Consider the following 26,373-nt stretch of genomic DNA (forward strand, 5'->3'; position numbering starts at 1 on the left):
AAAGAAGCCTTGGTGAGTTGCTCCACTGCATCTTGTACACATTGCAGCCACGGTACACCAGTGGTGCAGGGAGTGAATATTTAAGGTATGAAATATACAATACAATAGATGATGGTTTTATTTCAATGCACCAGTATGTGAGCTGAAATTTCCCTGGACCTGTTGAGTCTTGGGATTAGAAATGTCAAGTGTGTTGTTGAGAAATACCAAATTGTTGAGAATGCAATACAGAAAAGATGAAAACATTTAAATTGCAATACTTTAGAAATTGTTAGCTTGAACTAAATGTGAGTGAATGGATGCTGTGTGTCCTGATAGATAACTGCTGGCTTTGCCAATGAAATTTGAGCTGCTTATTGGAGCTTCTTGTGAGGACCAGGTGACAATGTTTAAAATGCATTTAAAGAAAAATTGAATTCTTTGCTTATCATGTTTTTGAAGATTCCACTAATTTCATCTGACATCAGCCAAACCTGTGCAGAAAGTCAAGGAATTTCAAGCCTGGGTTATGTCCATGGCAAATAGAGTTTCTGCAATCATTTGCACTGGTTTGAAGCAGTGCAAGCAACATTCCCCCCAGGGAAAGGGGAAGGAAAAATAATTTTTTTAAAAATTTGTCAATATTAAAAATTTACTAAGAGTGACGAGCCTACACCAATGGTTTTATATAATGTTTAAAAATCATTTTCAGTTATTTAGGTTACACTCAGGTGGTAGACCAGACCTTTATTAAAAATGCTTATTTTTGTGCTAAACACTATCAGCTATTTTAATAAAACTGAACCAGGTTACCGCTCTTCATTATCAAGCAATATTTTTTAATACAAGGGGGGAAGAATAAATATTTGTGTACTGAAACACTCCCCAAATTCACCACTTCATGGAAGAATTTATGTTTGTGATTAAACAAATGAGTTCAAGCAGAACCGTAACTTTAGTTCAGAAAAGTTGCACAGTTTTGAGTACAATTTGTGCTTGGATTGCCTATTGCACCCAAAGCAGAAGCTACTGCAACATTTGCAGTTTGTATAATTTATTGTTTGCCTTGTTCTGCCTGTTTCTAACTTTGGTCAGTGGTGATGAAATATTATGGAATTATTATTTTCTCATTTTCTCAATGTTTCACCTCATTTTGTAAACTTTTAATGTTGGACCTAATATACCATAACTATATGTCCTGGGAGAAGGTGAATTGATCTAGAGCTAGACCATAACTGTATAACTGGCATAATTGACCCTGAGTCAATCTCATTTGTTCTGATTAATGGTCATCATCGACCTGAAACATTAACTCTGTTTCTCTCCACAGATGCTGGCTGACCTGCTGAGTATTTCCAGCATTTTCTGTTTTTATTTCAATTATGATTGAGATTCTTACACACACACACAAATGTAATATGGAAGAATTTTAATCATTAAAGTTGTTTGATTTTGTGTTACAGTCATAATTTCCATTGACCCATTAAGGAGGTGCCAAACAGGGTAATACATTTCTCTGCACAAAATTAGAGGATGGATCAAGCATTTGTAGTTGATTACAAAACAGACTGGAGAAACCCGTAAATTTGCATTTTGTTAACCCACTCCCTGGCCTGAAGAATTACGTTGTGCTATGGGAAACCTAAAAAGGACTTAAATAGATGTTGTCAGGAAAATATAATAATATTCATTGTTTTTGAACTTTATTGTAAGGATAGGAATAGTATGTGAGTGACAGGGACTTAATTGGATTAAAGTCAGTTGGTCAGAAGGCTTTGATCTATCAGAAGACAAACTAGGTTTGAAATGTTAAATAGGTAAACATGGTTGAAGTTGTAGGATGTGAGGTGTAAAGGTAACATTTGCATTTTTAAATAAACCAGAGTAGCTTGAATTCAAAAGAGGGAGTGAAATGTTTCACCTAACCAGGAGAAGTTAAGAAGCAGTGTGCTTATTTATCCCAAAGATTACTGGTAAAATTGGTACTATGTTAGATTTTTATTATCAGAGAGGTAAAGTCCAAAGACATAGTGAAACAATGGGAATTTGCATTCAAAGGGGAAAATGTATATAAAAGAGAGAAGGCTGTGTGCAAGGGAAGGCATTCTAAGATTTAATAAGTGTGAAAAGCCTCCAGCCTCTGTGCCCAAACTGAAGTCTGCAAGAACTGAAGTTAAGAAAACTCACTTTGAATTCGACTGTTTTGAGTATCATGTTACTTTGCCTGGGTCTTTTAAAATCTGTGTGTTTTTACTGTTGCCTTAACAGAAGTGTAACTGGGAGTTAGATTAATCAAGGAAGCTAGAAGCCTTAACCGAGGTATAACTGGGAATTAGATTAATCAGGAAAGCTAGAAGTTACTACAGCAGTAACTTGTAAACCTGTGTATATACTTAAAATCATTTTTTTCATTAATAAAGGTTTAATTTAGTTTTGTAAGAAACCTATACGACTCGGTGGCCTTATTACTACTGAATTCAAGGCACGCATCTCGAAATTTATACAAATCGCAAAGCCGTTGTGGCAGTTGTTTCAGGTTTCCCTTTGGGGTTTGAGCAGCCCAGCTTTTACCATTGGCTGCACTATAACAATGTGAAAATAAAGAATATATTTTTTGAAGTACAAGTAATTTAGATTAACATGATGCCCCCTCACTTTACCTGTTAGAAGTCTGAAGAAAATTATGGAGCTAAGACCTTTCCCAGTTGAAGCCTGCGTTTACCAAAAGTATTTACTTTGTTTTGCTTTCAGGGTTCCTTGACAGATTATCTAAAAGCTAATGTGGTTACTTGGAATGAATTATGCCATATTGCTGAGAGTATGGCCAGAGGCCTAGCTTATCTTCATGAAGATAAACCTGGTTTAAAAGATGGACACAAACCTGCCATTGCTCACAGGTACACCTGACTTACTGATGTCCTTAGAACCTGTTCCTGAGCTTAATTAAATGAGCAGTTATATTTGGAATCTGGTCAAAAATCAATGAATGGGACATTCAGATAGTTTGGTAGTCTTTCCTTTCTCGTACTGCTGTTGTTCTTGGTCTGCTTGGCTCTGTTGATCACCTACTCACCCCTTAGTCATAAGATTATGGCCTCAAGACATGCTCTGGGGCTTGAGTTTCTGGAGTTGGACCTACTCCGGAGGCCTTTAAAAATGGTGGGCTGGACCCAATTCTGCGATTCCATGCTGACAGTTTGTGCTGGTGGGAGGTAAGGGTGGGGTAGTGAGCCTACGTCCTGCACTCCTGCACTCTCAACCTGGCCAATTTCAGGTAGGCATCACATAACCTCCCTCGATTTTCGTAGAGTAGAGGACTTGTAGTTCACAGCACCTCAGAGCAGTTGTGAACCATAGTCATGATTTGGGAACCTTTTGAAAGGTATGTTACCTTTGCCCTGTTTCTGCTCATGATGCCCACTTACTAAGTCTGCGCTTTGTGCAGAACCAATGAGCCATATAATTACAATGACAAGCTTTGAAATGCTCATAAGGAAAGGGCTTTCGGAATATACAGTCAATCAGACACTGCCATTCATAGTTTCAACAACAGAAGCTTTACCTCGCTTCACAACTCTTTATCATGTCCAAACAAACATACAGATATTGAAAGAAAGAGTTCAAGGAAAGACTAACTTTTTATAATCTCATAAAGATGTCAATAAATGAAAGCAAACACTCCACTTCCACCTGTGAAAACAGACCCCTCCTGAGCTAATCTATTAGTGTCTTGGAGCTTAGCTAAGCATTTATAATGAGGCCACCTGGCAACTATATCAACAGAGGAAACAGATGGCTACACATCTGTTTCTCCATGAGGCCTCATTATTAATGCCTGGCTGAACTCCAAGACTCACTAATGGATTAGCTCAGTAGGGGTCTGTTTACACAGGCTGCAGTGGAGTGTTAGCTTTGGTTAATTTAGTATAAACTTATAAATAAGTCAGCTATTATTTCTTTGATCTGCATGTATATTTGGGCAAGATTAGGAGGAGTGAAGTGTGATGAAGCTTCTGATTGAAACTGTGAATCGCAGTGTCTGACACTCTTATATGGTTATAAGAGCAACAGGTTTTTTTTTCAAAGCAGATTTCTGAATGGGTGTTTTTTGTGAGCATTTCAAGACATGCCATTGGTATTATATGGCTCATTGGCTCTGTGCATAGCCCATATTGGGTGAAGGGGATTGGGAAGTATGAGGGGAAATGGAAAGTGGGTTGGAGTGTGAGGGGTGAGGGCTAGAGGCCCTAACAGACTTTAATATGACTGGGCCAAAGCCTCAGAGAACCGAGGCAGGCCTTTTTAGCATTGGCACTTGCCGTAGTTGCCCCTGAACTGCTTCCAGGGTCAGTGGGCCTGATTCGATCTCTTCACTGCCTCCTGGAGTAAAAATAGTGTGTCTGGGGGACATTTATATGGAGACACGTCTACCAAGTCAAGAAATTTCTTTACTTGAGCATCCCACCTTGTTAGTGAAAACCCAGCCCTATATCTTGGTTAGCAATTAGCTACACCACTGTTAGTACTACAGATGTCAGCTGTGGTTTTGCACCAAGGCCCTGATTGCCTGTTCTAGTAAGTTTGGGTGAATGGTTAAAAATACCATGAGATTACTCAAATAGAGCATTCATATGCCACCATTCGTTTTTAAACTCCTACCACCAAATCAAACATCAAATTGCCATATGTATTGTTTTTTGTGCAATCTTGCAGTTTGTAAAATGTCTGCCATATTTGTATGCACAAGTTATTGCATTTCAAAATTATCCATTGCAGTATAAGACACTTTCTCAAGTAAATTTTATTCTGTGGAATAATGTGGATGCATGGTCTACGTGCACTGATGAGATGACTTAGTTTCTTTTGTAAGGACTAGTATTTCTGCTCTGTTTGAACAGGGACTTCAAAAGTAAAAATGTGTTGCTGAAGAACAATCTCACTGCTTGTATAGGAGACTTTGGTTTAGCTTTGCGATTTGAAGCTGGGAAGTCAGCAGGTGATACTCATGGCCAGGTATGAACTATTAAGATGTGGTTTAATCAAGAATTTCTATATGAAGATGTTCAAAGCAAATACCTGTTAAGCTATACAAGTGCTTTAACAGCAGTTAAATGTCAATCAGGTTGCCTTTGATTTGGCAAATCCTTGTGTGTCTCGAGTGTGAAATGAATAGAAGCGACAATACAGTAGAGCTACTCTTCTAAGGGGACTGAGGAATATTATTGGTGCAGAGTAGCAAGAGCTTTAATCTACATCGACCTGTACCCTGTTACTTAGCAACATTCCATTCCTAATGCACCTACATCCTACATAAGTACAGATTTTTTTTTAAGAACCAAAGTACTCCCTCCATCCCCCACACATCTCAAAATTTTTAAATACATTATTTCTAAGCCATGGAGACCTCCAATTTTGGGCCTTCTTTCCTCCTTAGCTTCTCTAATAAAGTCAGAAGGATGGAGACCTAGAGTGATTCTTAATTTCAAGGGGGGCTGCAACTTTAGACTAGATTGGGAACCAATCTATTGAAGCACAGCCCTTGGACAAACGCTGCAAACATTGTAGGTCTGCATGCATAACATTGGGAGATTCCTTGAGTTCAACCAGAGAATTGCAGCTAGTAATATATTTTCCAGCACTTCTTGGGGTTATTGGGTCAGTACATTTGTACAGAACTAGATTAGTTCCCCTTTCCCTTTGAGCACATAATTTGGTTGTATTTTCTCATAATGGGATACGTACAGCGTGGATGTAGGCCTGGATTTTGCAGTCAGTGGCAAACAGCTGTGCTTGCTGCTGACCTTGAAGAAAATTGCCCACAAAAATCTAGCTACATGGACTTCTCCTTTCCTAAATGCAGCTTAAATCAGGTCAAGAGGATTTCCAGGTGCGCAATTGCAGTGAGGTTAGCAAGTAGGGTAACAGCCAATCACCTCTACCTGTAACCTCATGACATGGCATATTCCCCACTCTACCATTACCATCAAGCCAGGGGATCAACCCTAGTTCAATGAAGAATGCAGGAGGGAATACCTAAAATTGAGCTGTCAATCTGGTGAAGCTACAACACAGGACTACTTGCATGCCAAACAGCAGAAGCAACATGTAATAGACTGAGCTAAGTGATCCCACAACCAGTGGATCAGATCTAAGCTCTGCATCTTGCCACGTCCAATCATGAATGGCGGTGGACAATTAAACAGCTAACTGGAGAAGGAGGCTCCACAAATATCTGCATCGTCAATGATGGGGGAGCCCAGCACATCAGTGCAAAAGAGAAGATTGAAGCATTTGCAACCATCTTTAACCAGAAGTGCCAAGTGGATGATCCATCTTGGCCTCCTTTTGAAGCTCCCAGCTTCACAGATGCCAGTCTTCAGCCAATTCAATTCATTCTGCATGATTTCAAGAAACAGCTGAAGGCACTGAATACCACAAAGGGCTATTGGCCCTGTCATTAATAGCACTGAAGACTTGTGCTCCAGAACTAGTCGCGCCCCTATTCCAGTACAGCTATAACACTGGCATCTACCTGGCGATGTGGAAAATTACCCAGATATGTCCTGCCCACAAAAAGCAGGACAAATCCAAGCCAGCTAAATACCGCCCCATCATTCTACTCTCAATCGTCTGCAAAGTGATGGAAGGAGTCGTCGAAAGCACTATCAAGAGGTACTTACTCAGCAATAACCTGCTCACTGATACTCAGTTTGGGTTCCGCCAGAGCCATTCAGCTCCTGACTTAATTACAGCCTTGGTGCAAACATAGACAAAAAATGATGAACTCAAGGCAGCATTGATACAAGAAGCCCTAGCAAAACTGGAGTCAATTAGAATCGGGGGGGTGGGAAACTATCCACTGGTTGGATTCATACCTAGCGCAGAGGAAGATGGTTGTGTTTGTTGGAGGTCAATCATCTCAATCCCAAGACTACACTGCAGGAGTCCCTTAGGGTAGTATCCTAGGCCCAACTAACTTTAGCTGCTTCATCAATGATGTTCCTTCCATCATAAGGTCAGAAGTGGGGATGTTCACTGACGATTGCCCTATGTTCAGCACAATTTGTGATTCCTCAGATACTGAAGCAGTCTGTGTCCATATGCAGCAAGATCTGGACAGCATTCAGCTTGGGCTGATAAGTGGTAAGTAATATTCGTGCCACGCAAGTGCTAGGCCAATCTCCAATGACCATCTCCAACAAGAGAGAATGTAACCGTTTCCCCATGATATTCAACAGCATTACCATCACTGAATTCTCCTCTCTCAACACTGAAAGCAGTTACTAATTTCTGTACTTAATTTTGCATGTGCAAACTCTTGAAGTTGCTGTCAGTTTTAATGTTGTAATTATTGCGATTGCTAACATTTTCGCCATCATTACTATTCCAAAAACTGTACCATGTTCCTTTCCTGTCAGTTTCTCATGTTGCCAAATAAAATTATCCAAAACACAAATGTAGTCTGATGTGACTTAGCGTTACACATAATTGAGAACCCTGACCGTTCTTTTGCCAGATTAATGATTCTGGGATTTGGGGAAGAATGTGTGAAAGTTTTTAAATGACTGAATTATCTTCCCCAACCAACACTGCTAAAAACAGCTTAGCTGATGTATATTTCATTGCTGTGTGAGGGACCATTATGTGTGCATATTGGCTGCCACATTTGCCCACAAAATAATAATAATGGCAATTTAGATGCAATTCATTGGCTGTCAGATGTTTTGGAATGCCCAGGGAACCCAAAAGAGGTTTTATTTTATGAATAAAAATGTGCATATTAGATATTTTTAAAAGTCTGTTTTTCTCTTCTTCGAAGGTTGGCACCAGAAGGTACATGGCTCCGGAGGTCTTGGAAGGTGCCATAAATTTCCAGCGTGATGCATTCCTCAGGATAGACATGTATTCAATGGGTCTCGTGCTGTGGGAATTGGCATCAAGGTGTACAGCTGCAGATGGTTGGTCTGGTTTCTTACTATAACCAAAAAATGTATGAGTTTACCTAATTGCCTCTCAGTAGAGTTAAAACTTGCTTATGAAGTCCATAATGAAGCTTTGTACTCTGCTTCCTCCTATGGAACCTACCCTGGCACTCCACAGCTGCTCAAAAAGTTTAATTGTATGGAATTCACAGCAGGGAAATGGGTCAATCAGCCTGACTGGCCCATGCCAGCATTTATACTGTTCTTCCCATCTCTCTTTTCAACCCCAACAACTTTTCTTTCTATTCCTTTCTCCCTCATGTTTATCTACTTTTCATAAATTTGCTTCATTGGTAATGATCTTATATTTACTACTCCTCGTATTGGCCTTCCCCCAACTTGCCCCATCCGCCCCCTGCCCAAAGTGGAAACCTCTCCTTGACTGTATCGAACACCTTGACAAGATGTCTAGTAGATCGCTTCTTAATCTTCTCTACCCAAGGGAATACAAGCCAAATTTATGCAACCTATTCTCATAATTTTAGCATTCAACAGTAAATGCAATTTTGAAGATCATTTGATAGAATGGCCTATATAGTTGACACATTTCTGGGCTGCAGAAGGCAATCTGCACACCCTGAATGGTGTCAGCCCTGGCTTAGTGACAATCAGAGAACCTTTTTGACAATTTCTCAATTGTACCTTCTTTTTAAACTCAGATGTTATGTTTTGTCCCACTGTCGTTAGCATCAATTTAGTTCCATAATTCGTTTCCTGAAAAAAATAGAAAGCTAAGAATACGCAACACAATTCCCACTGAACATTTGTACTAGCTAACCAGAGCTATATAGATTATAGATTCATACAGCACAGTAAAAGGCCTTTTGGCCCACTGGGCTTTAAAGGAACTTATCCCATTAGTTTCATAGCCCAGCAAATATTTCTGCTTCACGTATTTATCCAATACCCCTTTGGAAAGTTGCTTTGAATCTGCTTTCACCATGCTTTCAGCTAATGCATTCTAGATCATCACAACTTTTTAAAAAAAAAAGAATTCTCCCCTCTGGTTATTTTGCCAATCACCTTGAATATGTGTCCTCTGATTACTGACCCTCCTACCAGTGCAAACAGGTTCTCCTTATTTATACTATCAAAACTCCTCATAATTTTGAACATCTCTATTAAATGTCCCCTTTCTTTGCTCTAAGGAGAAGAACCCAGCTTCTCTGATAACTCCACATAACTGAAGTCCCTCATCCTTGGTACCATTGGAAGTTTTAAAACTGAGCAATAGCTTTTTGGTAGCTAAGTGTATTAAGGGTTATAGAATCAAAGTGGTAAATCAAGTTAAAATAAAGATCAGCCATGATCTAATTGAATGGCAGAAGAGGGTTGAGAGGCCAAACGGTGACTCCTGTTTCTATATTCCAAATAGTCCCAAGCCAGCATACTTGGTTTTGAGAACTGAACCAATTTTGTTATCAACCAAATGATCATGTGTCCCATTCCCAAAGAAGTTGTAATCATCCAAACCTTCAGGCACAACACGCATGATTCCCTTGACCCCAAAGTTCCTTGACCAGAGTTTGGGACTGCCAGAGTATGTCTGAACAGAGAACCATTGGGGCAGCAGTGCAAACATTTAATTCTAGATATGCAAGACAAAGTAGAAAAATAAACCTTCCATTTCCCAGGTCAGTCTTCTTTCATCTTGACTCGCATGCATGCACACACTCATGGTCGCCTTAAAATAATACAGTGCCAGAGGAGGCCACTGTACCCATCATGCCGGTGCCGGTGCCCCCCCCCCCCCCCCCCCCCCCCCGAAAGAGCTATCCAACCAGCTGCACCCCCTGTTCCATCCCCTAATACTAATTGCGGAGTTAAGAATAATTGTTGGGCCAAGATTTATGTATCAGATTATAAAAGTTCATCAACTTGTCCATTGGTAGTCCTATACAATTCCTTTTTACGCTCTTGACCACCACTATATAGTTGGTTATACCGTTGTTCCCTTTAAATTGCACAGCAGCCCACAAGTTACCATGCAGCCATGTGCATGTCATCCCCTTTGAGATAGCACACGTTCGTGACCATGCAAAAAAATTTAAGCATACTGCGCTTTTAAGTGAATAGACCATACACAATAGAAAAAAATTAGAAGAAACATTGGTCACTATTGTGGTTAAATTTCAGGGACATTTCTCTCATTAGTTACCTGAGTCTGTACTACCTTAGGCTGCAAAAGACACAAGTTAATGTTGCATGATTATAATGAGATTATTGACGTGCTTGAAATTTACTTCAAAGTTAAAGTGACTGCTGGCAGGATTTTGCATTTTTGATCAATACCTTGGCACTGGGGTCAAGTGGGGGTCTCAACCTCGCACTGTTTCGGAGTAGTCACCCAGCAGTAATTTCCTTTGGCCGATTAGTGGCCCGATGGCAGGAGGACTCTTGAAGCTGGAATGAGCTAAGCCTGCTGTTGAAGGTATGGGAGAGAGGGAATGCCTCTTAGAAATTTAAAAACCTGAAATAAAACTTGGCTACAGCTGCTGGGCCACCATTATGGAAGATAAACACCTCCGCAAGGCAGCGTACAGCCAACGGCTGCAACTGTAACAAGGTTGGGGGAGGAGACTCTTTAGAGTCTGCTGTAATACTGCTGATGCCATGGGGCCCTTGAAGGCAACTAGAAAATTCTAGTTGGCCTTTAACTTACTCCCGCTTGCAGGTGGCTTGCCATTCTGCTTCCAATCAGACCTCTGGCAAAATGGCACGGGGTTGGGGGGGGAACGGTGTCAGCTCGCAGCATGAAATTACTCACCAAGCTACCTCTGTTCTCGCCTCCCATATTGGGGTGAAAGTTCTGCCCCATGTCTCCAAATTTGGTAAAACATTTTCACTTGACAGCAATTAACCTTTGATGTTAGTGGCCTGAGACAGGGCTCAGGAGAGGAGTTGCTGACTGTGCCAAACACTGGGGCCCAAAGTTTAAGGGGGTGTGCCAGGTTGGGTGATGTAAATGGAGTTCCTTATTGTCCAGCAAGAGTTGCACCACCACCTTCTCAAGGGTAATTGGGGATGGGCAATAAATGCTGGCCTAGCCAGCGATGCCCACATCCTTTAAACAAAAATTTTAAAAAGACCTGAAAGACCAGCTTTTAAAAAAAATCGGAACAATCAACCAGAGTGTTCTGATTGCTGAGAGTTATGATCTTTTTTCTAAGTCAATCTTCCTGGCCAGTTTTACTGACAGGAGCTGAAAATAGAGATTGCTGGTGCTTCCGACCATTGGGCACCTTTGTGATTCCGATTTTTTTTTTAGGAAAGCCTGTCAGAAAACCACAAAGCTGCCCAAAATTCAGCAGCAGCAGTTCCTACTCATAGTTACTGCCATTCTTGGTTGAATTCTGCTTAAAAAATGTAAAGTCATATTCCTGTAATAATTTTAGAGCCAATTGGATGCTGGGGGGTGGGGGCATTAGATGGAGGTGGGGGGTATGAGGGGCAGGTGAGAGTGTTGGTGGTGAGGTTGAGGGGTGGGCAGGAAGGTGGTGGGAGTGATGGGGTGGTCGGGGTGCTTGCAGAGTAGGGGGTATGGGGGTAGTGGCAGCTTGGGGGGGAAGGGTTAGGGAGTCACTTTCTAGGTTTAGTACCATTAATTTAAATACTGTGCACTTATCAAATTTATCTTTTGAATTTAAACCAGCATATAAATAGCAGTCTAAATTTTCGTTATCCCTAAAGTAGGTAGGCACAATTCTGATGACATGCTGATTGGTGTACCAGAGGCTTGAGAGTCTTAGGCCTCATCAAAATTAATGCAAGAAGTAATGTAAAAACCAGGAGTGATGCAAAACAGGGTCTTGACTTACTATCGCCTGTTTTATTACTCTTTACAGAGCCTGAGAATGAAACCCCCAGTTGTCACGAGGCAATTTCTTAAAGAAAGGCTTTACAGATCTCTACTCCATCCTAAGTTCACCCCAGGCAGGCTGTAAATTCACAAACACAATTTGTATGACAGCCTCTGGTGGAAGGGGAAACAATCCAGTTTTTGAGTTAAGGCTGTGCTGAATTTTTGTATGTGTATCATTCTTTGAAAAATTCAGGTCAACAATTCAGTTTACATTTTTCCTGAGTTGCTGGTGGATGCCTGATTGACAAATCCTGGGAATAGTGTCCTTAGTGTAAAAAGGGCAGCTGCCATTTATGGTATATTGTGGGTTGGTGCCAGAGAAGTCAGAATAGTAAGGTTGTATTAGCTACAGAGTTGAATTGTTTTTTTAAATGTAGTGCTGTTTTCGTAGCCACTTTTGTAACATCAGTTGATTGCTCCGTGAGTAATTATCCTCAGAGAATTAGCATTTGGGCGTCTAGTTTCACCATTGCTACAGTCACTTTGTCCTGCTGCATGCAAGTGCAATGGAAGAAAGACAAAACCTACATTTATACAGCATCTTTCACCATGTCCCAAATTGCTTTACAGCCAATTCAGTATTTTTCAGTTGTAGTCACTGGTCTAATGTAGGCAACGTTATCAAATGGCAGAGCAGGCTTGAGGGGCTGAATAGCTTACTCGTACTCTTAATTTGTGCGTTCGTATGTCATTCTGGATGGATAAGATGAGCTGGGTTCGATGGCCTTTGTCATCCATAATTATCTTGTGAGCAGAGGGTAGAAATCATGGCTGAGTTCTGTTTATTTTATGGCTAATGGAAGTTCATTGTGAGCAGGCTTTGTGAGGTGAAATTACCAGGACAGGTGTGCATAATGGTCTCATAATGAATCACTGTTTTACACTGCACATGATTCTCAGGAGTATTTTCCATTGCATTCAAACTTGTCCTTTTGTCTACTTACCTATTATCTCACTCTATCATGCTGCTTTTGAGTTTTTTCAGGTATTGAAATATCGTGAAGAAGTTGTGCTGCATAGTAGATATTGAAAGTATACTGTAGTGAGAAGCAGCAATCAAGAGTCTTAAGAATTGCTGATCAAGAAAACACATACCAACTGTAAGCCATTCAGTCTTTGTCCTCTGGTCGCTTAAAAGTTTTTTCGCACAGAGATACCTGAGTGCTCAATGCTTCTCACCAATGGTGAAGACTTTTGTTGTTCAATCATTCCATTTTGTTGCTCAGGAGTCATTTGAGCTTTGGACCCTGTGAAATTACTGATAAAATAGAATCCAATTACATCCCTTTCATAGTATGAAATAATTATATTGAATAATATCATGCACCCAGGCAGTAGAAAGTCTTCTACTTCTACAGCATGAAAAAGATCTTGTGCAGTTTATTTGGGCTGCAAATATTGACTCGTTCCCCCAAATATGGTGCAATGTGCAGAACACAGTGTTGTAAAGTAACTAATGGGATATTTTTCTGTCAGATTAACAATATTGCATGATGCTGTTGAAGTAAAATTTGCACTTTCTGGTTTGTACAGTAGTTGTGGTGGGATCACCTATAGGGCACACACAAACTAATACTGCATTATATTGTTGCTGCTGTTAATATTAATGACCCTTGCTATATATAAATATATATAGAACCTTAGAAATGTTACGACACAGAAAGAGGCCATTCAACCCATTGTGTCTGCGCTGGCTGATTAAAGTAGCTGCTCATTCTATTACCACCTTCCAGCACTTGCAGGTTACAGATCTTCAGCTGTAGATGCAGAAGCCTTTTCATGAGTTGAGGGTTTCTGTCTCAAGCAATCTGGGCAGAGAGTTCCAGACACCTACCATCCTCTGGGTGAAAATGTTTCTCCTAATATTCCCTCTAATCCTTCTACCAATCACCTTAAACCTGTGCACCCTGGTAATTGACCTCTCCGCTACGGGAAACGATTCTTTCCTGTCTACTCCATCTAGGCCCCTCATAATTTTGTACACATCAATCAAGTCACCCCTCAATGTCTGTCAATCACTGCCCTTTGTCTCAAATATCAAACGATATTTGTAACCAGATACTAACAGTGGGTATTATCATTTTATTAGGAGCTGCTTGTGATTGGTGAATTAATTGGTGAATCTTGAAAGGGGAAAAAATATCGTGCATCATTGAGGGGGAGGGTTAAAAGTGAGTAGGGCAGGTGGGTGTTGGTAAGGGGCTGGGAAACGAGAAGCACCAGGCCCCATAATTTCTCTCCCTGGCCCTGGTCTAAGAACCCATGACCCAGGTCATTTTACACGAGTAAAGATCAAAAGTTCTCAAAAAATTTCAAGTTTTAAATCATTATTACTTTGCCAAAGTCATGAAATACCATTCACTACCTTCCAGAAAGCATCCCTACCTTTCTTATTCTTAGCCTTGTGCCATGCACTAGGGTAGAACTGGGGTTGTGCAATTAACATGTCCAGGAAAGGAGAGTGATGGAGAGAAATGGGGGAAGACGTCTATCCAAATGACACTGACCCCGCTGCTAGAAATTTTTAAATGGTAAGAGATATCCAGGGTCATGCAATAAGAATGCTCACTTAAGTGAAAGATTTTGCCTCTGTAACAGCAGTCTCCGTAAGTAGGACCATGGGAGAATGGATAATGTGAGAAAGGTGAAGGATAGACCAATGGAAATTAATTAGCTTGATTTAACTCTTGGCCAGAGCATTAGAGGATGGGGGTGGGGGGTGGTGGGGAGTAGCGGTGGTGCTACAGTTGCCCTCATTGGGCTCATTTTGAATTTGGAGATTGTAGGTATTAACTCAATTTCAGCTGTGTTATTTTCCTTTGCTCTTTACCTATCTATGCCCAATACCAAGGATATTGTCATCTCTTTGTGATATTGACAAGATTTAAATTTTCTTGAGCTTTCCAAAGTTGAGCCAAATTAGCATTAGTGAGGTGAGACTTGTTTTGAATCGTTAATCCAAAGAAAGGTGAACAAGTGTGCATCGAGTTATTAGATAATACCTTCAACAGATAGGAGCTACATATCTAAGATAGAATGCAAGTTAGCAAAGCTAATTTTCAAAGCCAGGTGCTCTAGCCCCTAACACTGGTGCTCTACCCAACTGTATCTTTAATACACGTCATTAAGAAACTATAGAGACACCTGAACACTGTTGGCAATACAGAGAAGAACCATGAAACTGATACCCAATGTCACTGTTCTGTGTTTTGAGAAAAGACTGAAGTAATTTGGCCTTTCCAGCCTGGAATGTAGGTGACTGGGCAGTGATTCATTAGATTGTAGAGAAAGTTAACCTTAACTATCACTTAAACAATGTGAGTAGAATAAGGTGACATGGGTTGAAACTAGAGAAGGATTGTTTCAAATAAGTATCAGGAAATACTTCACCACAGGAGTGATCAGTGTGCACGCAGCATTCGAAATAAAATAGATAAACTAATAGTGCAGATAGAGATAAATAAGTACAATCTAATATCCATTACAGAGACGTGGCTACAGAATTGGATACATTGGGACCTGAACTTTGAAGGGTATGTGAATTATAGGAAGGATAGAAAGTTAGAAAAAAGTGGAGGGGTGGCTCTGTTAATTAAAGATGACATTAACACAATAGAGAGGGTTGGCCTAAGTGCAGGAAACCAGGATAAAGAAGCGGTTTGGGTAGAGATGAGGAATGATAAAGGCAAGAAGTCACTTGTGGAAGTGGTGTACAGGCCTCCTAACGGGAATCACATGGTAGGACAGGGTATCAAAGAGGAAATAGTGCCAGCTTATCAGAAAGGTACAGCAATTATCATGGGGATTTTAATCTGCACACAGACTGGAACAGCTAGATAAGCCATCGTAGCATAGATAACAAATTCATTGAATGTTTTTGGGATAATTTCTTAGATCAGCATGTTCTGGAGCCAACCAAGGAGCAGACTACACTGGATCTGGAATTGTGCAATGCGATGGTGTGATGATCCCAGCTGATGTTACCTCTGGGCAAGTTGGATCCCAGGGTGGAACCCAGATTGATAGATCCAAACTTTTATTTTTTGTTTAGAAACGTGGAAGGCGGCTACTGAACAGAGTCATAGGAGTCCGCTGATGAACTTTTAACAAAAGAATAAAACATATTAAACAAGAAAAGATGAAGTATATTACAATACTCCTTTCACCCACAACTATACCTTTACAGATATATACAGCTTTGTAAGGATAACACAAGTTACAAAAGCTATCTTACACTCTAATGTTCATAGTGAGTACACAGTCCATGTAAACCAATAGGCGACCTGTTGTCAGGCTCACCACACTCTGAAACCCAGTGACAGATACCGCCCCAGACGTTTGTTACACCATGAGCCACTGAACTCCGTCTTTCACATGAGAGTTTCCAATCTCCAGCCTTGAAGAACACGCTTTGGAATCTTCTCCCAAACAACGCTTTCTCTCGGACGCCTTCCACAAGGGTCCACCTCTAGGGTTTCGAATCCGCCTTCCAATGTTCCTGTACTTTGGACCGCCACATGCATTCAGGCTTTGCCTTCCATGCACACTCTCTCAGACGCTCAGCCATGCTAACAGAACGCCACTGCTTCACATGCCCATAGTAAGGAGTCACTAACCTTTGGCTGTATTCTTGAAAGCAAACCTAATTTGCTTTAAATCTGTGTCCTGCAGCTTTCTCCCTTTAAACTTGGAACCTTCCTCTGCTCATCACTCTTAACTTCACTTAACAGGACCTTTTCCAGATTCCTGTTCTTTCCCTTTGACAGGAAGCTTCTTGGTGACCTTTCTGCTGTTCCACTCCCTAATTTTGGCTTCTTCTTTAGTTTGGGACTTGCTATCTGTCCCTCTCCTATGCTGCTTCTCCTGGCAACTCCTTTCAGCTGAACTAAAACCACTTTTCTGTTTTCTCTGTCTCTGTGGGTCCCTCTCTTTGGACCCCTGTTGCTAGGCAACAGCACAGTTTTTTCTACCTTGTGTTTGTTTTAACTTTCCTTCAAGAGTCATAAAACCTCATTAGAATGCAGGCATCTTTTAAAGTGAAATCAAAACTCAAGTTATTCCCTTTCTTAGCGCACACATACTGAAACACAAATTGAACTTAAAGCTAAAACTCATTCCTAACATCCACAAATACCAAAATAACTTACTAAACTATCCCTAGTTCCTAACAATAGGATTAATTAATGACCTCAATCAAGGCGCCCCTAGGTAGGAGTGATGGTGATATGATTGAATTTTACATTCGGAGAGAGGGAGAGAAGACTGGGTTTAACAGTAGTATTTTAAACTTAAATAAGGGCAATTGCAAGGGCATGAAAGCAGAGCTTGTGAATGTGAACTGACAATTTAGTTTAAGCGATAAGTCCATAGAGATGCAGTGGCAGACATTTAAGGAGATATGTCAGAACACACAGAATAGATACATTCCAACAAGAAAGAAAACTTTCAAGGGGAGGATCCACCAAATGTGGTTAACTAAAGAAGTTAAAGGTAGTATCAAACTTAAAGAAAAAGCATATAATTGTGCAAAGACTGGTGGCAGGCCAGAAGATTAGACAGTATATAAAAAAACGCAAATGACTAAAAGGTTAATAAAGAGGGGAAAATTAGAGTACAAGAGAAAGCTAGCTAGAAGTCTAAAGACAGACAGTAAGAGCTTCTTTAGATATTTAAGAGTTAACAAAGTGAGTGTTGGTCCTATAGAAAGTAAACCTGGGGAATTAATAAGGAAATGACAGATGAATAGGTATTTGCTACGGTCTTCCCTAGAGAGGATGCAAGTAACATCCCAGAAGTAGCTGTAAATCAGGAATTGGAAGGGAGGAAGGGACTCAAGAAAATTACAATCACCAGGGAAGTGGACTTAGCACATTGTTAGAACTGCAAGTTGACAAGTCCCCAGGTCCTGATGGATTTCATCCTAGGGTCTTAAAAGAAGTCGCTAGTGAGATAGTTGATGCTTTGGTTTTAATTTTCCAAACTTATAGATTCAGGGAAGGCTCCATTAGATTGAAAAATAGGTAATGTAACTCCTTTATTCAAAAAGGGAGGGAGACAGAAAGCAGGAAACTATAGGCCAGTTAGCTTAACACTCTTTTAGGGAAGATGTTCAAAGCTATTATAAAAATCGTTATAACAGAGCATTTCGATGAAATCAATGTAATCAAGCAGAGTCAACACGGCTTTGTGAAAGGGAAATCATGTTTATGATCCTAGCTGATGTTACCACTGGGCAGGCCTGATCTCGGTGGAACCCAGCTTGATAGATCCTAATTTTTATTTTTTTTTAAATATGTGGAGAGTAACTACTGAACAGAGTCACAAGAGTCAGCTGATGAACTTTTGACAAAAGAATAAAACACTTATTTAACAAGAAAAGATGGATTATATTACAATACTCCTTTCACCCACAACTATACCTTTACAGATATATACAGATTTTTAAGGATAACACAAGTTGCAAAAACTATCTTATACTTTAATGTTCACAATAAGTACATGGCCCATGTAAACCAATTGGCGACCTATGGTCAGGTCCACCACATTCTGAAACCAAGTGATAGATGCTATGAATTTCTCATCAACTCCCCCAGACGCTTGTTTCACTGTCAACCAACCAGTCTCATTGAATTCTGTCTTTTACACACCGGGGTTTCCAATCTCCACTCTCCAAGAAGTTGCTTTGGAAACTTCTCCCAAACTGACACTTTCTCTCAGACGCCTTCCACAAGGGTCCGCCTCCAGGCTTTTGAACTCTCCTTCCGATATTCCCCTCCCCTGGATTACCACGTGCATTCAAACTTCCATTCACGCACTCTCTCTTAAATGCTCAGCTTTTCATCTTGCCCTTATCAGAACAGATGCAAGAATGCCATATTTTAAAGGGAACAACACTTTATACTGCATTTACAGTACAATATTTCCTGACCAAAATCTATGGTTCAGTTTCCCATCAAGCCAATGATTCAAGGGTGAGAAGGAAAGAAGTTAGGGGATGGAAAAAAGTGAAGTAGGGGTAGCATAGGGTAGGATGAGAAAGAAAATCCATCACCCTGAAACCAAGAACAAAGGGCATTTGATGCAGCTTTTTTTTTGTTGAGAGTCATGTTTCTGCATACTAAATACAGTTTCGTAATCTGATTTTTTTTTTTCTTAAACATATTCAAATATGTTGTCATCAACCTTAACTTTTGGGCCCCCAGCTTGCAAAATTTAACACAAGCCGTGATACCATTGCTAAACAATTTCATTTTTTTATATTGCAATTCTGAATAAATAGTATTTGATTCGCTAAAAGAAACTTTTGCAATGTAGTTATGGTCAGGAAGGCCATTCGGCCCATCCTAATTGGTTCTTCCAAAGAGATATTAACATCTTACTATCGTAGCATTCAAAATAAATTGTGTTGCAAATATCTAGTTCATAGTTTATATGTTTTAGAATATAACTTTTAGTTTTAGGAATTAAAGATTTAACTGTAGAAAATAGGTGCATATGATTGAGAAACTGGTACGCAACCCTGAAGTAAATGCAATTCAAACAGGCTTGGAGTTCATTACACTTAAAAGGTTGGGGCCATAGTGATTTCAGAGGTCAGAGTTAGAAATTCTGGGAAAGAGGGTTGTAAAACTCAATTAGAGGTAGAAATTATTCATCTGGGTTACTGAATTAAAAGTTACGCTGAAGGTAAAATAATTTGTTTGCATTTATGGTTGAATCATCCCAAACATGTCATGTTGCCATCAAGAAAGTGATTCAGGGTGGAGCCTTGGGCAGAAGGCTCCCTTGCTCCATGTGTTTGCTGAGAGAATCAGTTTGAGAACGGACATAGAGAGTTGTAACTTTGCTTTGGTGAAGACTGCATCTCAATGGATTGAGAGAGTCAGCAAGTGGTGATGGTCAATTAGACCTCCATTTAAAGCAGAGAAAATAATAACTTTATTGTTCACCATGTAGTATGTGGGTAGGACTCTATCTCATCTTGGATTTCCTGAGGGAAAAGCAGCTGGAAAATTTGCTGTAGCTTACAGTTAGTAGAAGAGATCGACAGTGGTTCTCACAGAGCCCTGTGGTAGCAAGCAGTCAACAGAGTTAGCTTGAGAAGCAGTGTGAAGTGGATATTTGTCAGCAACTGAATAAGGAGCCAAGGCATCCACAGTTGTGATGTCGGCAAAGAGAGCTAACGCAAAGACTCCCTTAGAATATTACCATGGAAGAATAGTTGGAATACTAAGGAGAAGTAAAGTAAGTTCTAGAGGGCGGTGGAATACCTTTTGGATTGGTACCAGGAAAATGAATACCTCTCACTAGCTTCAAGATTTTGTAAGATTAGGGAAACCTTGAGGGGGGCAGGAAAGTAAAAAGTCAAACTGAGTTTATAAGCTTTGGTGTTAATAGTGTTTACTTTGTTTAATTTCTCTTTATTTGTACAATAAAGTTTGTTTTCGTTAAAAAAAATCTTGTGAAGTAGCTCTGTCAGTTAATTGTTAAATGATTCCAAGGTTTTTGTTAGAAATTACTACATTAACAATATTACAATATTTCTAATTCTCAAACAATGCAAATTTGAAGGACAATTTCTGCCATCCTTTTGCCAGCATTTAGAAATTAACAGTTAATGGGCTGTTACATCTGTTTGACACTCAGGTCCAGTGGATGAATACATGTTACCATTTGAAGAGGAGGTTGGACAGCATCCATCCCTTGAAGATATGCAAGAGGTGGTTGTGCATAAGAAAATGAGACCGATTTTTAGAGAACACTGGCAAAAGCATCCTGTAAGTATATTTGTTTGTAAACCATCTGAACCTTACAAGGTCAGTTTTGTTATTTGGTATGCTCATCCCACACTTTTCTCTTTTTATAAAAACTGAGAAAAAAGGATGAATATTTTATTCTGTTTTCTGACCTGGAAGCTGAAAGCTAATTAATCACTGACCATCCTTCATAGTTCCCTTACCAAACAATTAAATCTTTCACCTACCTGAGGTTTTGTTTACTTAACAACAGATAATTTTTGTGATTTTAAAGGCATACAAGTTCACCTTACAATAAAATAATATATTCTGTGTTACATGGAATAATGTGCCTGATCTTTATCTGTATATATAGATAGGTGGTCTTGGAATTAAATTTACTTATGATATCACAATTTTTAAGTCATGCTTTTCATGTCAGTACTTTATGAAAGAATTCTGTATCAGCATTTTTTTAATATCACACTACAGTTATGGTCCACTGGTCAATAGATGGCACTGTCAGTAAGTCATGCAAGTCTGCCTACCATTTCTTTTCAACCAGAATTTGTGATACAAGACATAAGCAATATTTGGCATATTTAAAACATTCTACTTTTCAAATATTGGGCATTTGAAGATTTTCTTGCGTGCCGTGCTCCACCAGGGACTGCCCCAACATTTAAAATACTCCTGGATCTGCTTTACTTCCTGCCAGTCCAACTACAGAGCCCTGCTCCTGGCTGAAACTACTGTGTTCCTTTTAGGTCCAGTCCCACACCAGATTTTAAATATTTCGGTCAGGATTAATTCCTATTTCTGGCTGAAACTATTCATTTAAAAAAAAATCTTGGGCCATTTACACTCCAGGTTGTGCCCCACTCAGTTTCCTAACTATGTTCCCAACTAAGCCCAACTTGCATCCTAGTCATGATCCTGATTTGACCCTGTTCCAACCATTTGAGTACCACTCCATCTCAGCCTGGTTTCTGGTTGTACCCAGCTTTCTTTCGTCTCACTGCAAATTTTAGGTAGCTTCGCCCTTTAAGTCTCTCAACCAGCACTGCTGAACTTTAGCGTATGAAGCTGCAATTGAAGTTGAAGGAGCTGAATGCGCAGAACCAGTGGAGGTGTTAGCTTTAGTGATCAATAAGCAATGCTATTGAAGATAAGCTAACACCATTTAATGTTTTGCTTCTTAATAACCCCTTAACTCAATCTTTAGACTTCAATATTTTCTTACAGTTCATCCCCCATTCCACTTGGGATTGACTTTATTACTCTTTTCCGCACCCCTCGTGCTTCTATTTGTGCTATGTAGCATAGTAACCTTACCTACTCCAACTGATCAATGCGTTATGAAGTAATAGCATAAATCTAACAGATTGATATTGCATCTTTCTGGTGTATATTCTAGCAACCTATTGGCACCTTTAATTGCATTAATCTGGATTTTCTCTTTTTATCTGCATTTCCAGCACCACTTGTTTTTATTTGATTTCTAGTTTTTCTTTATTTTTCTTAACAGAATTTTTCTTTTTTTCCGTTCTCCCTTAGGGAATAGCTGTGTTATGTGAGACTATAGAAGAATGTTGGGATCATGATGCAGAGGCAAGACTATCTGCTGGTTGTGTTGCAGAACGCATCACTCAGATGCAAAGACTAATGAGCACGATTACTACAGACAACATTGTGACAGTAGTCACCATGGTTACAAATGTTGACTTTCCTCCCAAAGAATCTAGTCTATGATGGCTACAATGGTCATAAACCAGACCAAGGGACTCTACAACAGAGCTGCTATTTGCTGAATTTATTTGACTGGTTACAACAAACAATTCAGTATCTTGTCCTTACACACTTAACAGAACTGGTAGCCAATGGAATGGCAAGTGGGCAATGGAAGCAACGGGTACCACAGTCAGTCAGTCAGCTGGTATAGAAGACAATGTGTTTGTAGCATGGATCATTCAACACTTCAGTAAACTTCATCCAAGATACTGGAAGATAACGGTTTTCTTCCAGCAAATGAAGCTAAGTGGGTAACAGATGAGTCTTTTAAGAACATGTCATAGAAGAGCGTGGCTCGCAAATTTGACAACATGAGCGTGGCTAAAAATCGGAGTGCACCAGATAACTGGTTTCTTGTGAGGATGTCTCAGTTCCTCAGATGAACTACTGTTAATTTTTAATAACAGTATCTTTCATTTCAGAAAGAAGGGCAATTCATTTTTATTGCATTTGCTATTTGCGTTCACAAAAGAACTATTGTAATGCCAATATGACATAGCTTGTGAATGTTCAGTGTGCTGCTGTTATATGTATAAACAAATCAAGGTTTTTTGGGACATAGCAAAGAAGCTTCAAGCATTACATTATAACCATAAACCTCCCTCAACAAGGTATACCTCAGTTTCCATATTTGATAAACTATATTAGTACTTTTAAGTTTGATAACACTAACAGATTTGAATTGACAGTTGACCTTAATGTAATTTTATGTATTAAATCACTGCATTTTAAAAAAAGTGTAAACTATACCTTTCTATGCCAATGGGAGAAGGCCATTCAAAAAGTATTTCTGCCTTGCTTTCTTGTGCAAGCTCCATGTAATAATTTTTAACCATGCAGTTGTCTGCTTTTAATAGCTCCTTTGCTACGTGAAGCTTTGAAAATATCTTTTGCCCCAAAATTGGCTTTCAGAAGCACTTCCTTATTTTAGATTTGCTGTGTCTATAGAGAATTCAGAGATGTAAGCATGCTTTTCTGTTTTTAAACTTGCAAGATATAATTAACACTGGAGGTGTTTTTAAAATTTGAATGCTTTTATTTTGTAAAGTAATATATCCTTTGTTTTCCTTTCATTACACATGTAAAGTAATTTTGCATACCTGTTAAAAGTGCAGTCATTAGTCTACTGTGTCACTGTACCAACATAACCTCAGGAATTTGTTACCCCAGACCCTCTCTGTTTTGAGTTGTGGTGACAGTCCTACACTAATTTTGGTGCCATTTCAGTAAGTTTATAAAGAACTTGCAGGGCAACGAGGAACTTTTTTTTAAAGAAATTAATATATGCAATAGATACACATACAAGTCACTGGTACTGACTTCTGTTCCTAAAAAATTACTATAGTTTTATACATTATAGCAAAACAGACGCAAGTCAAAACTAACCACTGCAACTGCTGCTTAATTTACTTTTCAGGGCCAGGAATTGGTTGTCTTTAAGCAAGTGTTAACCATGCATTGCATTGTTGCAGTATAGCTAAATGCTTCAGTACAAAACTGCACAATGTGGGGTATCACAAAGGCTGTAAACCTACACTGACTGTGTGAATAGTGATTAGGTGCCAAATATTTTAGATGACACTAAAGTGTTTACTGCATTTCTGCAGTTTTATACTTTGCAATGGGATTACTGATCAAATTGAAGCTGATTGTGACTGATCTAACAACATTATAAAGTATTTGCACAGTTACAGTTGACTTAGATTTCAGCAATAACCTATTGTAAAAAGCTGACAAAGTATTAGTTAAAGCTGCAGTATATCACTAAAGCAACTTAGTCTCTATAATGATTTCTTACAATCCCCAAGCCACATTAAAATCTATTGTCAAGCACAAATTTGTATTTTAGGCTAAACATTCCTAACCTTTTTAATATTTGGGAGATTCTTTATCCTTACCAGTTCCTGAATTTTTAGCACCAGTGTCTTCTCCTGTAAGTTTGCTTCAATTGGTGGACCATGAGCAGTTAATACTGTATAACAATAATGAACTTCAGGTATCTCAGATTACAGGTCATATGCTAAGGCTATGCAAACTTAGAAAATCAACATTTTAATAATTTTGTTGTTCACAGGTTTTCAATATAACCAGTTTTGTCAACAAAATATTAATGAGAAATTAGTTGGACTATGTTATTTCTATCAAGTAACTGCACAATATTATTTGTGCAACCTTCCTCTTCCTCTTATCATGTTATATTGATTTTTGTTTCCTAGAATATATTGCAGCTTTAAAAAAAATGTTTGCAAATCAGGAACTCACTGTGAATTAATATTTTATGCATATATGAAGTGCTTACTTTTAAAATTGTTTGATATACTGACGAACACAAAATGTTATGCAGAAGCTCAGAACAAGAAAATTCTGATGTCAAAAAATAAAAAAATCTGTCCCCATACTCCAAGCAGAGAGGGAAATAAAGGGCAAATGCAACGGTGTATATATTATGTCCACTTGTACAAGTTTGGATTAGATTGTCAGCTGGTGTCTGTCTCAAAACACAACCAGGAAGAATCTTCTCTACTGGGTACTTGTGCTATAGAATGTGGTTTGTATCATTCATCCGTAGAAAGATTTTTTAATCACTTTACGAAGCAATGATTTTGTTAACATTTTCGACGTCAGCTCTACCTTGCAGCCTACACTTCACAGGGAGAAATAATAGCCTTGAGATAGGGTAAAATTATTAATTATGCAATATAAACTATTTCTATTAAGTTTAAAGATCCTCAGACAACTCAAATATTTTGTGGACAGAATGATACAAATGGCATTCTATATTAAGTGTTGCTTACCTCAGAACTTGCCAACAGAGAGTTCTTAAAGCAGTTTGTGATACACATACCTCTAAACAATTATGTTTGCTTAAGTCTGTATCAATGTTCTGTGCATCTGTGGGCACAAATTACTGTAATACTGCATATGTACTTGGGATTTTTTTTGCAAATATCTTCCAAACAGAAAGCCGGGGAAGACCTGGATGGAGAGATGGAAGAGATTGTTAAATATTGTACAGAAACATTTGCTGTTCCCCTAAGAATAAACTGTATAGTGACTGCTGTATGACATACATTCTATATATGAATTGGAGTACATTTGCCGGTATTTTATTTGAAACTTTTTCCTTTATTGCATACAATGTGTGAGATATATACATTATATATGTTTGTTGTTGAGAAAAGGTAAGTATCCTGAGGTTGCATTTATCTTCACATCCATGGTGCCCTCTATAAATGTAAATAGTAATGCTACAGGTCTTTACATAGCAAGATGCAGGAAAAAAAACATTAGCTACCTTGTTTGACACTGTCAGACTTGCATGAAATTGCTGCTAAGAATGGTGACACCTCAATGTCAGCAGTTCAATGTTGGCTCAACTGCTTTGTTCCTCGGTGATTCCACGATTGGGCAGCATTTACTGATAAGTCCTGAGTGTGCCAAGAAGTACACTAACAACCAATTTAAGATTATCAGTTGAGCTTGTAACGTGGCTCACTTGTGCTTGCCAGAAGCTACATATATTCCTACACATGGCCCTGTCCTCTGCAAACATAATATAGGAACATAGGAGCTGGAGTAGGCCATTTGGCCCCTGAGCCTGCTCTGCCATTTAAGTAGATCATGGCTGATCTACCTGAACACCATCTTCCAGCACTATCCCTGTATCCATTGATGTCATTGGTATCTAGAAATCTACGACCTCTGTTTTGATCATAATGGCTGAGCCTCCTCAGCCCTCTGGGGTAGAGAATTCCAAGATTCACCACCCTCTGACTGAAGAAATTCCTCCTCATCTTGGCCCTAAATAGCTTGCCCCTTATTCTGAGACTGTTTCCTGCATCTACGTCGAGCCCTCTAAGAATTTTGCACACTTCAATGAGGTCACGTCATTCTTCTAAACGCTACAGGCCCAGTCTCCTTAATCCCTCCTCATAGGACAATCCCATCATCCCAGTGATTTAGTCTGATGAACCTTTGTTGCACTCCTCCTCTGGCCAGTATATCCTTCCTTTGGTAAGGAGAC

The 26,373-nt window shown here is 39.3% G+C and overlaps 1 protein-coding gene across 1 annotated transcript in view; it reads left to right on the forward strand.

The window, feature by feature from the left end:
• The window catches only part of LOC144686799 (activin receptor type-2A), a 168,394-nt gene extending 142,955 nt beyond the window's left edge, over positions 1 to 25,439 (forward strand). The window contains exons 7-11 of the mRNA XM_078552515.1: positions 2,731 to 2,876; positions 4,878 to 4,992; positions 7,799 to 7,937; positions 20,470 to 20,600; positions 22,116 to 25,439. Coding sequence (XP_078408641.1) covers positions 2,731 to 2,876; positions 4,878 to 4,992; positions 7,799 to 7,937; positions 20,470 to 20,600; positions 22,116 to 22,310 — 726 coding nt within the window. The 3' untranslated portion in view covers positions 22,311 to 25,439. The remainder of the gene's footprint in view (positions 1 to 2,730; positions 2,877 to 4,877; positions 4,993 to 7,798; positions 7,938 to 20,469; positions 20,601 to 22,115) is intronic.
• The last annotated feature ends 934 nt before the right edge of the window (positions 25,440 to 26,373 follow it).

The sequence above is a fragment of the Cetorhinus maximus genome, chromosome 11 (genome assembly GCF_964194155.1).
Source record: "Cetorhinus maximus chromosome 11, sCetMax3.hap1.1, whole genome shotgun sequence".
NCBI lineage: Eukaryota > Metazoa > Chordata > Chondrichthyes > Lamniformes > Cetorhinidae > Cetorhinus > Cetorhinus maximus.